This window comes from Fusarium sambucinum, chromosome I (assembly GCF_050947815.1).
Source record: "Fusarium sambucinum isolate potato_lamoka chromosome I, whole genome shotgun sequence".
NCBI lineage: Eukaryota > Fungi > Ascomycota > Sordariomycetes > Hypocreales > Nectriaceae > Fusarium > Fusarium sambucinum.
The window spans coordinates 5,302,740-5,316,952 of record NC_139294.1 but is presented as its reverse complement, the minus strand read 5'-3'; the positions used below and the strand labels follow the sequence as shown (position 1 = coordinate 5,316,952).

Below are 14,213 nucleotides of genomic sequence, written 5' to 3'. Positions count from 1 at the left end.
TTCCCAAAGTAACAGTCCTGTGATCGCATGTTATTGCTCAGTGACAATTTTGTTTTTGGTCGAAGTGCCCCGTCATACAAGCATTTGGCTCTACAAAACCACGACTCGGTCACATAATGAAAAATCAGATAAATAGGCAAATCATCTCACTCGATCTTTCATACCCCGGATAGAAAATAAATTCCCCTTTAATGACTCTCTTGTCAATCGCTTAATAATCGGTCTACCTCAGAAGACAGTGCCATACGGAATGACTATAGGGTTACTTCATGATTGTCGGCTGATTCAAGTACCTAGGTAAATAGGTAGGTATTCACTGCCTTGAAGTTACATCAAAGATGAAACTAATGAATCACTTTAAGATAAATTTGGTAAAAAGTTTTGGGTAGATTTTAAGGATGCTTGGTGTTGAGCTTTTGATACTATCGGTAGTTCATCTGCTGAAGCGGTTGATTCCAGGGATGGTTAGTTCCACCATTCACACTTAGACCAAAAACAACTGACGTCAACATCTTTAGACTAAAGCATTTTTGTTCGTATTAAAAGCCTAAATTGTCAATCAATTCACTAGAGTCACAAGAATTGAAGAAACCATGCCATAAGCATTCTCTCCATGTATAATCATAGGCCTAGATAGAACCATACCTAGGTAATCAATCGAATCCATGGCTTGATAAAGTCGAGTAACGAGATCTTGTCCATTTCCAGAACTATCTACAACTCAATTTCAACCAACAACATACCAAAGCCGGGCTTATCGTTCTTGTCCCAGCCACCCTTGCTTTAGTAGTTTTACTGGTTATTCTTCTTACTCTTTCACCCCGCACCAATAACGTGATATCCCTCCAACTTAAACTCTTCTTAAACAAGTTGGACTGCAGCCATCTCGACCACTCTTAACCCAACCTATTGGATGATTACTAGGTGCTGGCCTATCTTGTGGCTTTCCGGCCCTCCATGCGTTTGCTTTTGGTCTCCCCGCTTCGAGCATGAGCACATCATTCGTAGCCTTGTTGAAGCCAACGCCATTGCCATGTTGCGAGGGAGTTCGCGTGCCTTAGTAGCTGCACGTTGGGAGCATGTACAAGATACTTGCTCGGCTTATGCTGTAACTCAATTAGGCGTTGGTACATGACGATCTATTGCAGCTGCAGCTTGTTCATTCAATAAGCTATCTATGGCCCTCACCTCCTCCAGCTGAGCCTTTCTTTCTCTTATCTCCTCTTCACTTTCTCTCACCTCACCAGCTCGACGGTGTCGGAAAAAGGTTTTTCTACAATTGTTCCAAGTAGATTTCTTGCTCCTGTATCGCGCGTTGTTTTTCAACATGGTCCTTCTCAAGAAGCTCATCGCAGTCCTACCTCTCACATCCACTGTCACTGCGCAGTCAAACAAGGTCTGGGCTGCCGTCGCGTTCATCAACCATGGTGAGATCACTCCAGAAACCCAACTACGTACTGTCCTCACTCCCGAGGGCGCACAGCAGTTATGGCGACAAGGGACTGCATTCCGTGCTCGTTATATTCCAAATGGTGTGAATGATTCAGACTACGAGAACATACAGACAGCATATCTTCAGGATCTCAAACCCGATGTGATTGACAATCAAGAGCTTGAAATCATATCTCAAGCAGATGAATGGGTATCTGGAAGTGCTTTGGCTTTCATGCAAGGCTTTTATCCGCCCACACCCAACGCCTTTGATGACAGCACCGGAGGTGAAGAAATAGCCGTGAACTTGGAATCAAGTGACAACAAGACGGAATATCCTCTCGACGGATATCAGTATCCCAATGTTCGAATTCCAAGCTTATATGATCCAGAATATATATCGTATGCCGCCAGACTCACTTATACAAAACTGAACTTTGACTAACACCGCACAGCGTGCAAGGTACCTCGAGATGTCCAGCATGGTATGCAGAAATATCAGCAAACCTGACAGGGCATGAATCCCTCGACAACATTTACGAATCAAGCCAGAACTTCTACCAAGACCTCTTCTCTACTCCGCCTCTCAAGGGGACAATCGACATGAAGTCAGCCAACCTCAAGAACGCCTACAATCTTTGGCAATTTGTCGATTATCAATATCGTCATAACGAAACTGTCCACGAGGAGCTAGGCAACGCAAATGGGACACTGACTCTTCTCAACTATTACGCTACTAAAGTAGAGCGCGCAGCGAATAGTTACTCGGAAAGGTCTGACGATGACAGTCAACTGGGCGTCCTCTATTCCATCGCCGGACGCACCTTGGCGTACAAAATCTTGTCACAATTCAAGAACAACATCCGCTGGGGAAGTAGCTACAACAAACTCACATTCATGTTCGGTTCCATCGAACCCATCGTCAGCTTCATTTCTCTCTCGGGCCTTCTCACGAAAGACAATGAAGAACAGCAACCCTGGTCCTCTCTCCCTGAGCCTGGTGCAGCACTTGTCTTTGAGCTGTTCGGTGATGATACAGACTCCCCTGGCCGAATGCCTTCAATAGATAGCCTGAGAGTCAGAATGTCATATCGTGCTTCTACAGATGCTGACGAGCCTTTCCGCAATCAACCCATCTTCAAGTCTGGCCCTGATGGTATCGCATACACCCGCTTTGTCCAGATCATGACAAAGCTTGCAACGTCACCCAGCCAGTGGTGCGATATCTGTGGTGCACCACTAGCTCCCTGGTGCATAGATTCTAGCTCGGACGACAATATCTGGGGCGATGGTTCTTCCTCGTTAGGTCCGGTCATAGCAGGTATCATCGGCGCAGTCATCGCACTCACCGCAATGGCTATCCTCGTAGCGTGCTTGTTCGTCTGTGGAGGTCTCCGAATTCGACGCAAGCAGGCTTCAGACACACCAACCAGCACTGCTGCTTCTACTGTAGGAGGCGCCGTGGGAGGTTTCAAAGGACCAGAGAAGAAAGATGGCGACGCAGATGTGGTTGTGACAAAGCAGGGAGTACACCATGAACGTGTTGGCAGCTGGGAACTCCGAAGTCCGAACGAGATACCCCCTCAGCCGCAAATGTCTGGTGTTGTAACCAAAGATTTCGACGCACCTCGACATCGAACAATGGACGACAGTGACGACGATATCAGCGTCATTGGAGCAGCACCAGTCAAGGCACGGGAGAGTATTTGAGTAGTTTGAGAGGATTTATACCGTGGAATCTATAATGATTAAGAGCGATTTGTGTATGAGTGGGCTATACCCTTTGCTTCTTACGATCGTTCTGAGCCTTTGTTACATGTTGGGAGATATTTTGAGTAGGCGTTTTGGTTGGCGAATTGGAACATTTATACACTCTTTAGGAAATACCCAGGATATTTTCAGGCACGTATGAAATGCCTGCTGTTACAGAGCACGGTAGCTTGATTCGATAATGAGACTGTCATATGAATATAACGTTATTCTTGTAGTATATACAAAAGACAATGTCTATATAAACATGCCTTTTGGTCATTCTCTCATGTCGTATTCATAATTATCAAAGGGTATCTCCATCCAGTAGGATCTACAAAATAACAAACTCTTCCTCTTGCAACCCCTTAAACTCAAGCACCTCCCCACTCATCATCCCATGAACATAGCACTCCCCAACAAGCATCCAAGTTCCCCCTTCTCGCCTCCTAATTAGAAACGGCACCTTGCCCCCATATAACACAACAACCACATCCCCACCCTGCATGATATCAGGCCCAACCACAAACCATCCCCCATCAGTAATAGCAAAGCCACGATACCTCGTGATCAACGTTGCCTCATGGCTCCATTTGAACCCGTCGCCCGTCTGTGCAAGATCTTGGATCTCTTGGCTAACAGCATCAGTACTATCTAGAGCACGAACAAGATACGCTGCGCCATTGGCAAGCCACTCTTCTTTCGGCACGCTCTCATATGGCCGCGAACGATCCACTCCGATGCAGCCATTTGTGAGACTCTGTACAAGTGCGAAGAAGGCAGACTCGCCATTACGATAGCGTTTCTGTAGATTGAATGGCTCATTGCCACGACAGATATCGCGCCATACAGCTTCGATGGGAAGACGGCGGGGGTTGTTGCGGTTGCGATGGAAGTGGAAAGCATTGTGCCAGAAGACCCATGAAGGTCGGTGCAGGCGATCCAGGCGAACGCCACGTATATGTAGGGCCCGTCTCTTGTCGTCGATGTGTAGCTTTGGCAGTGAATTACCTGATGCCCGATGAGGGGAACCAGGTGTTCCCATGAGATGAAGAGGTACAATACGCCAGTCTGGAGCCCACGTCGGAATATTGCCTCTCTCCATGAGTCTGCGTCGATACGTTGCGGGTACTGCATGGCAGGCAGACAAGACGAGAAGGGTTTCACAGCCCGAGAGTTCTCGGGCCGCTACATCATAAAAGATGTCCTCGACGGGCCTACTGTAATCGGGCACAAGCTGCTTAAGGCTTTGACTTCCTGTGCTGAGAGAGAAGTGGCCCAGAAAGGCGTATACATGGTCTCGAGGGTCCTTTGCTAGTAAGTGCCGTGCGCGATGCAGCTCATAGATGAACGCAGCACGGTTGTGGTTGAAATCGTACTGTTCCTCAGGCTCGACGAATCTCTGATACAGATATCTTATATTAGGAGTGAGGATTGAGAACCGTGAGCGCAAATAGTGGTACTGAGTATTCAAGACACCCGCAACTGACGAGAGAATTTCCCAGTCAATCTCAGCGTCTCCCCAATAAAGCGTGGCCGATGCATTCGTGCCAATCTCTTGAACAATCCACATCCGACTGAACTATTCCCATTAGCAAAGGACTTCTTGCCAGCTGCTGCTGCCGCCTCCTGAAAATCACTCACCCACGGTAGCCTTGTCAGATTAGAAAAAGGTACCCAGGGTGTTCTGTCCTGTTTCAAAAGCTCCTCCGAATGAACCCTTTTGAATTCATTATGCATCTCTTCATTATTAAACACGCCGTTGAGGTAGTGTATCATAGTCACGGCATCATGCGCGACACCCTCGTGGTCCTCGCCCAGCCAGACCAAGACATGCTCTGCTCCTTTGTATATAGCATTCATGACGCCAACTTGTTGGCTGCGCTCCGCAATATCATATTGGTTGATACAGACTTGGTCTGCCCAGAGACGACGCTGAGAGGTAGCATGTCTCATACGACGAAGTGCCCCCTCGATGCTTTTTGTCAGTGCAAGAGATTTTCCATCACAAGTGATCTCTGACGAACGACCACCGGTACCCCAGCAGTAAGAAATCGCTTCATACCGCGGACTCGAATCAAGGCTCTCGAAGCCTAGATGGCCGACTAATGGCTCATCGCCAACGCCGGGTTCCAATGTTAGAATGCGAACCGAGTAGTTGTCCTCAAACGGCGTGTACTTGTATCGCTCTGGTGCTGACAAGTCTTTTAAATTGGCATCAGCCATGGATACCAATGATGGATAATATCGAAAAAAAAATTCCTTCAGGCGCTTCTGAAGGGTGGAAGTGGAATACGAATGATATGAAATGTGTCGTGTAGACCGATAATTCAAAGGCCGGATTCTTTTAGTCCTTTTTCGTGAACCGAACACTAAACCCGGATTAAAACTATATAGTCTTAGGATTTTGAGATTCGCAATGCGAGCCGGTTTCCCCATTACATCAGCCAAACATGTAAAACCTTGAGGGTATCGGGGTCGAAAAATATTGGGTGTAAAATGGATATGAAACGATTTACACTCCAGTAGAAATGGAGGGTCACAATGGACTATTACCCTTGCCAGTACACTGTCAGGCCGAGGTAAGCACTAATATCACGCTGGGAAGCACAGAAATTGCTTGCATCAATATCATTTAAACCACGAGTCACTTAGTCAAAAGGAGATGTATCCTTCAAATATTGGATTTGTGGTGTCGAGCGGCGACAAACCTTTCTATCTAACTACACAAGTTTCCTGTGTCATCATTCGTCCTGAAACTAAATCAAAGAAAACAATGCATGTTATGCAGTAGCACCGCTAATGGGTGGTCCATCCTGTGTGCCCCAAACGCCGAGTCCCGTCCTAATCCGCTGTAGGATCTCCAAGATTCACAAAAGAAAATAAATAAGAAATATAAAGCGCTTAGTGTATGCCTTTTACCCTCCTCAATAGACCATTATACCAAGTCTTACAGGTCCATGGTAAGCAACTCTAGCCTTGATGTCACAGCGTCACAGCTGGCACTGAGACGTTGCACACGAGCCATAGCAAGGGCAGCAGTGCATTCCTGTTCACCGGCATCGACGAGTTCCAAGCGAGCGAGGACCTTCTCAGACTCAACACCGCCAAAGATGTCAATATGCGACAAACCTTCAGAGTCGAACTCCTTGGGTGATTCGGTGGCGGTGGTAGCGGCTTCAGTGTGGAACAGGGCAAATTCGGGGTCAGACTCAAACTCAGCATCGATAGGGGCAGCATCGACAGGCTCGGAAATCTCAGGGTTGGCAACAGGGCGCTCGATGGCGGGAACCTCGAGCTTTTCCTCCTCAGAGTCGAAGATAGGCTCGACAAAGTTGGATGACTTGCCGGAGAGAACAGCAGCGTCAATGACCTCGGGGACCTCGGGTGTGTCGACAACAAAGACTTGGGGCTGGAAGTTGAAACCATCAAGGTTAAGCATGGAGAAGTCCATGTTCTGCTCAGGGATCATGGCCATGCCAATCTGCTGTTGAGAAGACTGCTGAGCGTTGTATGGGTTGATGTCCTTGGGAACCTGTCGCTGTTCGGGCTGGGGCTCGACCTTGAGCTGAGGAGTCTGCTGGGCGGCGGCTGGGTTGCTGCTGAGGTTGTCCAAGAAGTTGGAGAAAGAAGGCGAAGAGAGGAGCATACGAGTGAGGTCTGTGAGGCGCTTGTTCTCATCCATGAGAGCTCGGTTCTGAGCTCGGAGATCACCGTTCTCGCTGACCTTGTTGGCAATCTCAGTCTCGAGTTGAGTGATGTATTCTGTTTATGAGTTAGCATAATGTATGAAATGGATTGAGTTTAGTCATCTTACCCTTTCTACGCGAACGGAAGGCACGGGCAGAAACCTTGTTTCGCAGCTGTCGTCGTTCCTTGCTGCTGAGCTTCTTGCCTTCTTCACTGGCGAGTAGTCGCTCGTCCTCATCCATCTCCTCTTCATCCTTCTTGGATCGGGGGAGGTTGGTCATGGGGCTTGAGGCCTGGTTGTCAGGCATGGAAGGCTTGGCTCGCATCGAGTTCAAGAGCTGGGTGATCTTCTGCTCAACAAGGGGATCGGCAGGTGCAGGAGCCTTGCCACGAGACTTGGGCTGAGATCCCTGGCGTTGGGCCTGCTGTTGCTGCTGAATGATCTGCTGCTGCTGTCGCTGTTGAGCCTGAGCCTTGGCAAGGGCGGCCTGGGAGTGGGCACCAGGCCAGAGTCGACCGACGTTGTTGGTCTGAGTGGGCAAGACTGGTGGCGAAGGAAGGCCATCAATTTCCTGCTCGATACTGCTGGGGTCAACAGTGAAGAACTGTTGTGCCTCGGTCTGTGACTCGAAATCCATGTCCATTTCTGATGCGCCCATGGTGCCTTGTGAAGGAGAGGTGTTGAAGTCGAAGAGATCAGCCTCAGGGCTGAAGGTAGAGTAGTCCAAGCTACGGAAGTCTTGGTAACCAGTGTTGTTGGTCTGGTTAACTGCCATGGTGCTGGCGATAGCTCCGGGGACGAAGCCGGTCTGTTGTCGGTACATGTCATAGTTGTGACTGGGACCGCTCAAGCTCTGGGCAGTTGTGGTAATGGGAGCAGCAACGGCAGCAGTTACAGGGCTTGTGAAGGTAGCCTTTGATGTGCCGGCTGGTGAAAGAGAAGGAGACTGGAAGCTATCGTACTCGGTAAGATCTAGGAGAGCGTCGAAGTCGACATTATTCTGGCCGGGAGCCGACATAGTGTTTATGTGTAGAGGTATCGTTATTGGCGACACCAAAGAATCGAATCGAGAGTTTGTAGTTGTCAAGTAGAAGGCCGATTGCCCAGTCGCTACAATTTCAAAGTTTTTCGATTATAAACTGAGATGCTTGGAAGTTTGTAAAGATGGTCGGTAGTTGTTGATGTTGATGTTGATTGTGTTGTGTTGGATGGAAGTTCTGTAACAGAAACGAATGTTTGGAAGTTGAGAAGGGGAAAGATGGAACCGGGCAAAAAATCGGGAACTGGGGGGGACCGTGTTCTATGAATGGTGTGGATGGGTGGTGCTTCCATGGTCTGTGGTGGAAGGTACGTACCGCATCAACCGGGTCTGACAGCAAGATCCCCGACATGTCAGGGACTGGACGATGGAGACTGCTGTAAGCCACTGTAATCCACAGCAAGAACCCACTATAAAGACGTTCCACGTCCCTAAATCCAGGTAAAAGACCATTGGAAGAACTTGGGCAAGCGCTGTGAGTCGCTGAATTGGGGCTGTCTGGAGTCCCGGAGACTGGCTGTAAAGTAACGCCGCCCGTTACTAGGATCGGCGGTCGGGGAGCCGACTAGTGAGGAGAGAGGACGCGTCAGCTCTTTTCTTGGTGGTGCAAGCCAAGGAGTTGGAGCCAAGGGCCAAGGATGTGGATAACTCACTGAGGCAGCGCCGGACACCATTCAACGAATCAAATGTTGACATTGACGACCGAGCCTCTCAGAAACAGCACAGAGTGCCCACCCTGAACCTATCCCTGCTTCGTTATCCGAGGGGTGCGAAAGACGAGACTTGTTCAGAAGGGAAGAGAGAAAGCGAAACGAACCAGCAGAGATGTCTGCGGCCTTTAGGATGACGACGCTTTACTGCCCTTTTGGGCCAGATGGAGCCCATGTCTCTCTTCACACTGCGCTTCTGGCTATGGTAGACGCTGCCAGTTATCATGGTCGACCTCACCTGCAGCTGCAGCTACAGCGCGAGCTTACGTCTCTCTGCCTTTGGGGCTTCGTGGCCTGGGCTAAATCTGGTCAAGCCTCAGGTTGATTATTCTGTTGCCTGTAATGCCATCACATCACTCTTGTTTGAGATGCGATACAGATAAATCACGGCCGGATAATTCCTCCGTCCAATCGTCTAGATAAGACTGGATGGGATAAAGAAACGACATTTCCGGGCGGTTGGCTGCCTCACGGCAAAGCGGCAGTCCATGTTTATTATGGTTGGAATGCCCCAAAACAAACCATCAGCGTCCAGAGCGTTAATCTGTCGGAGAATTGTGCACAGCGATTCGCCAACTCGGCTCTGAAGCAAAAAAAATCATGCCAGTGAATTGACTGATCAGCGTTGGCGGGTAGTGAAACTTGACATCCGTCTGTCCCGAGCGTGGCTGTACAACCACCAAATGCTGGCATGTTCCCAAAGCTTACAGAGTACTCTGTACTGTGTAATGATTGCTCTCTTTCAGATCCAGGGTGCTACAGAATGGCAATCAATTCATTTCGTCTGCTAGGGATGGTCTTGGTTCATTTCACATCGGATTGAGCGAAGAAATGAACAGACAAGGTCAAGCCTTGTCATAAAAGACATTGCGGAGAGGACTATCACCATTACCACCCACCACTAACGATTGCACTGCCACCACCTTCGTGTGCTACCGTCAAGCACAGTCCATTATCAAGGCCACCGCTTTCTTAGTCTTTTGTTTTTGCATGCTGCCCGCTCACTTTTTGTTGATTCCATAGCACCTATCTAATTACTGTGCCACGCTGGATTGATAGCATAAACACAAACGGTAACAACAGCGAGCATCCATGAGGCTGTGCATTCAAGGTTGAGTCTTGGCTCGCAAGTAAGCTCAATGATCGTCCATCTTGCACTCGCCTCGATCACTCGCTTCTACATAGTACAAAGGAATCACATCGGTAGCAATGAAACGCCGACAGGCCGTTGTCGGGTCCCAGCTCATCGAAAGCACCGATAATTAGAATGTTTGTTGCCTTGAGCGCCTCTGATGTCCGTATTAATGCATTCGTGCCAACATCCAAGCCTCACAAGTTGGCCTACTTTTTTGCCACTCTCAACCAATGTTTTCTTGCTCACGGCACCAACATTCCAGTGATCAGCAGTGTCGACAAAAATAGAACATGACTTGCTTGACAGAGATTCAACTGCCAACTGCCGCCCTGATTATCATCTCCACTGCCCCTGACGATGATTTGCGATGATGGACAATGACACAAGGCGATGCGGCAAATGCCGCGATCATCAGTCCCATACAACGCTCTGTCATGCATCGACCTAGGACTGTTTCACAAGATAATTAGCCCTATCCCGTATGACCATAAGTGATCCGATTCCTTCACGGCTATCCTCCCACATCTCGAAACGAATGTTAGCTTCTAACTAAACAAGCTTTAGCTAGCATCTCATGCCGACAAATGAGTCTCAATTCTTCACCAATTGACTGGCTGTCTAAGCCAGAAGTGAAACTTGAAATTCATAACCTCCCTCTCTCCAAATTACCTTATTTGGAAGTTCGGGGGTGAGGCCCTTGTTCAATGTCACTAAGACTCGATCAACGACATTATGAGGAAAAAACTACCGGAATAAAGATGGATTCCATATCGGATCCGGGCATATGATAGGGCAAAATATCCTTCCCTGGTTCAGGAGACGGCATAGCCTATGCAAATTAAGCACATCTCTAGCCGTCCATCGCATAAACTACATATTTAATATCCCCTGAACATCTGAACCTTCTATTATCAAAGCCACTCAACGCCTCGAAACTAAACGGCATAGCCACCGTCATTGATGCCACAGCCTTGTTAACCAGAGGCAAAGCGTAGAATACATGACAATGCTGGAAATAGGTTTGGGCTGGTGTTGACTGCGCCTGCTATTGTCAAAGACAGAGTCACATGATATATCACGCGAAAGTCACGTGCTTAGCATAGGACAGCCTGATCGTGGTTTCAGCCTTCTTGAGGCCATCCATCAACGGCCCCATTCGCCTGCGTCTGCATTGCATCTGCGGAAACTCATCGGAGCCTTACGCCCTACAGCCGTGCGCGCCCAACTGTCACTGCACTCGCGCCTTGATTATCTGACATACTATTTTCGCCCGGTCATAGTGTCGCCTGGGACGCGTTGTCGGTTTGTATATACCGTGTTTTGTGCCTTGATGCGACTCGTGAAGGTTTGATACAGCTTCAGCCGTTTCGTTCCGTTCTGTTAGTTGTTTGCATCGCTTCGCGATTCTCTATACTCTACATATCGCATATCCAGCCAGCTCCGAGGATACTACCTTGCACTGCACTACACAGAGACTCCAGAAAGGAACGTGCTCACCGAGCACCTTGCGTTACTGCTCGGCATCAGAAGATCCCTTCTGACTTGCTATTGAGGCCATTTCGTGCCGACTGAATTGAGTTTGTTGTACTCGCCACTATGGTAAGCTGACCACAGCCGTGCAAACATAAATGGGGAGAGAAAAACGAAACCTGCCCGCGGCTGTGGCAGGTGGCCCAAAAGAGAGGCATAGACGAGCCCAAAGATCTCAGTTTGATCACACAGCACCTGTGCCCGCAGGATTTGTTGCCAAGCCGGCTCTACCCAAAACAACCAAGCACCACTCGTACTTCGAGTTTGTTGAAAACAAGGACAAGAAGAAGAAGCTTGAATTTCAGGTATAATGCGACTGTTGCGCGCCGAGGATGTCACAGCACTCACCAACACATATAGATTACCACAAAGAAAACACCCCCTCCTGGTTTTGAGTTTGTTCCTGCCGGCAATCCTGAACTAACGACAGCATGCAAAGAACTATCTCGCGAGAAAGATGCTATGATCTTTATAGTTTCGGTATGCAATATGTCATCACGGCCGACACTCTCGCTTCCTGTCACTAACTAAACTGTACGAAGAACGCAAAGGATACTTCTACTTCGAACGTTCTGTCCCACCAAGTTCATCGCATTGGGCATCATGTCCGAGAAACGATTGTCGACGAAGCGCGTGCCAGCTTGGGACAGTCCATAGAAGACATGTTACCGGCCACTCGCGGTGCCCCTGAACCTATTCCTGAGTCTCAAGCGGAATATGATGCGCAGGTTGATGCCGCTCTACGCGACTTATTTCCGAGAATTCCAAACACCGACCGTCAGATGATTATCGAGCATGCTTTCAGACGGGTTTGTGCCCCCTCCCCTAACAACTTTCCGCAGGTAACGGATATTTATGATGATAGGACCCCACAAACAAAAACGAGAAAGAGAAAGTAGGGTTTTCAGAAGATATCACGCTGGCCCGACGAGTTCAACTGGCAGTGCTTGCTCACATTCGTCATACTCACACGAGGTATGATACCCTACTAAGAGAGACTAGCTGGCAGAACGCTCGCAAAGTCGTCGAGAATTTATGCCTTGATACCCTCGTCAAGTGGCGAGGAGATGAGGAGAGTGGTCGAGATCAGCTGGACGAGATCTTGCGGGAAGTCGTCGTGATATCTGATTCCGAGGGCGAGGAATCTGGTAATGAGTCCGACTCGTCCATCGAAGAGGTGCTTTACCAACCTGCAAATCCCGTTCCCAACAGACCTGTGCCACACAATTCTGGCCAGGCCATTCCTGGTCATCACCAGTCTCCTAGGCTTAGCCTTGGCGCAAAGGGACCCGTCACCCCTAAGCCGAAATCAAAGGTGAAGAAAGTCAAGCGTAAGACTTCGGCCGAAAAGAAAGGTCAACGTGGTTTCAAGAGATATCAAGCATGGCAAGATGCCATTGATCGAAATCGCAATGTTCCAGATTCTGCTCCAGAATCACCCCGAGGGCTTGCCTCCCAACGCACACAAGGTCCACCGCCTACTGCTCTGGTTTCTATGGATGATCCCTTGCCACCTGCCTCCCAGCTGAGGCTTGTGTCAGGTGCCGGGCCTGCCCCTTATGAGAATGGCTACGTCGGCAAACCTCAGTATCCTGCCAATGGCCATTTTATAAGCTCTGGGCCACAAGTTGCCCGCAAGGTAAAGTCTCCATTTTATGAGCCTCAACCTACCACGCATCCGCCTGCGTCCACGGTGGCAGATCGGTTACAAGATATGTTGGTGCAATCAATTGAACCAGTGTCTCCTAACGCTATGAAACCGTCATTTGTGCGTGCAGTGCCGCCTCGAGGACAAGGTTTCAGGAACGAACCGTCTCAGAGTTCCAGCATTCAGCGTCCGGCCATCATAACCTCTCCATCACGGCGTATGGACATGAGAGATGAGCCTACGCAAGTCTCGCGTCCAGTACCAGTTGAACGCGTGGCGTATGGACAAAGACCCTATGAATTTCCTGTACGAGCCCCTTCTCAACTGAGAGTCGGTATTCCTAGTGCGTCCTCGCATCGCTATGATACAAGGTCTCGTGGAGTGCAGAATCCCGCAAGGATTCTAGTAAGTCGTCGACCATATGATGAGGCGCAGAGGTTTGGCAACCGTGATAGTCCCGTTGTAATGGAAGATCGTGGTGGGTTCTACGAGCGAGTTCCAGTACGCTCTACTGGAGACATGGTGATGTCAGCCCGTGATGAAAGAGTTCCAGAGTATAGGAGGGATATTCCCGAAGTACCCATGGTCCCAGACGACCATCGGGCCACCTGGCAAGAAGAACCCCGATTATTACGGGCCGGCCGGAGCAACGCAGATATTGACATGATTCCGATCAGCCGTGCCCCTCTGGAAAGCCGGCAACGCCCTGTCGTAACGGAGCATCGGGCTATGCCGTACCCCGTATCTGCACCAAGAGCCCAAAGTGACATAAGATCATACTTTGAGCCTGAGCCGCGTCTTGTTCGCTACAACCCCCCACCTGCACCAGAGCCTCGTGCAATCATAAGTGACCCTATGGTACCACGATACGAAACAATACGCGAGGTGTAAGTAAAGTAGGGCGATTCCAATTCAAAATTTGCACTTACACAGCCTAGTCGTCACGAAGAGCGAGTGCCCGAAACCCTCCAGCAATGGGAACCAGTACACAGATACTACCGGGATAGGCCTCCTATCACAGAAGACCGCAGGCGGCCTCCACCCTTACAGCCACGTCGGCCGGAGGATGTTGTTGTTCTTGAGTAATGATATATCGAACGGTGGTATGAAGTATAAGCGCAGTTGTTATTTTCTCTTGCTGGCTGGTAAATAAAGGCGTTATGCGCATTGAACATAGGCGTCGAGAGTTTGGTTGTGGATGTTGCGGATTCACGAAAGGAATGGATTTTGGAAGCTGGCAACATCGGATGATACCCCATTGGAGGCTCAGGTTTGACATA

The 14,213-nt window shown here is 49.1% G+C and overlaps 4 protein-coding genes across 4 annotated transcripts; 2 read left to right on the top strand and 2 right to left on the bottom strand.

Moving 5' to 3' along the window:
- Positions 1-1,327: 1,327 nt before the first annotated feature.
- Positions 1,328-3,141, top strand: FSST1_004421 (histidine phosphatase superfamily; the record flags this gene model as incomplete). Its single annotated transcript, XM_083230594.1, has 2 exons — positions 1,328-1,833; positions 1,887-3,141. 2 exons carry the CDS (start codon positions 1,328-1,330, stop codon positions 3,139-3,141), a joined length of 1,761 nt encoding a protein of 586 aa, XP_083087851.1.
- A 373-nt stretch (positions 3,142-3,514) lies between these two features.
- FSST1_004420 (heterokaryon incompatibility protein-domain-containing protein) lies at positions 3,515-5,406 on the bottom strand (the record flags this gene model as incomplete). Its single annotated transcript, XM_083230592.1, has 2 exons — positions 3,515-4,762; positions 4,825-5,406. 2 exons carry the CDS (start codon positions 5,404-5,406, stop codon positions 3,515-3,517), a joined length of 1,830 nt encoding a protein of 609 aa, XP_083087850.1.
- Positions 5,407-6,130: 724 nt separating this feature from the next.
- Positions 6,131-7,889, bottom strand: FSST1_004419 (bZIP transcription factor; the record flags this gene model as incomplete). Its single annotated transcript, XM_083230591.1, has 2 exons — positions 6,131-6,945; positions 6,998-7,889. 2 exons carry the CDS (start codon positions 7,887-7,889, stop codon positions 6,131-6,133), a joined length of 1,707 nt encoding a protein of 568 aa, XP_083087849.1.
- Positions 7,890-11,383: 3,494 nt separating this feature from the next.
- FSST1_004418 (DUF2293 domain-containing protein) lies at positions 11,384-14,019 on the top strand (the record flags this gene model as incomplete). The annotated part of the gene is made up of 5 exons (XM_083230590.1): positions 11,384-11,590; positions 11,646-11,765; positions 11,828-12,094; positions 12,151-13,820; positions 13,872-14,019. 5 exons carry the CDS (start codon positions 11,384-11,386, stop codon positions 14,017-14,019), a joined length of 2,412 nt encoding a protein of 803 aa, XP_083087848.1.
- Positions 14,020-14,213: the final 194 nt, after the last annotated feature.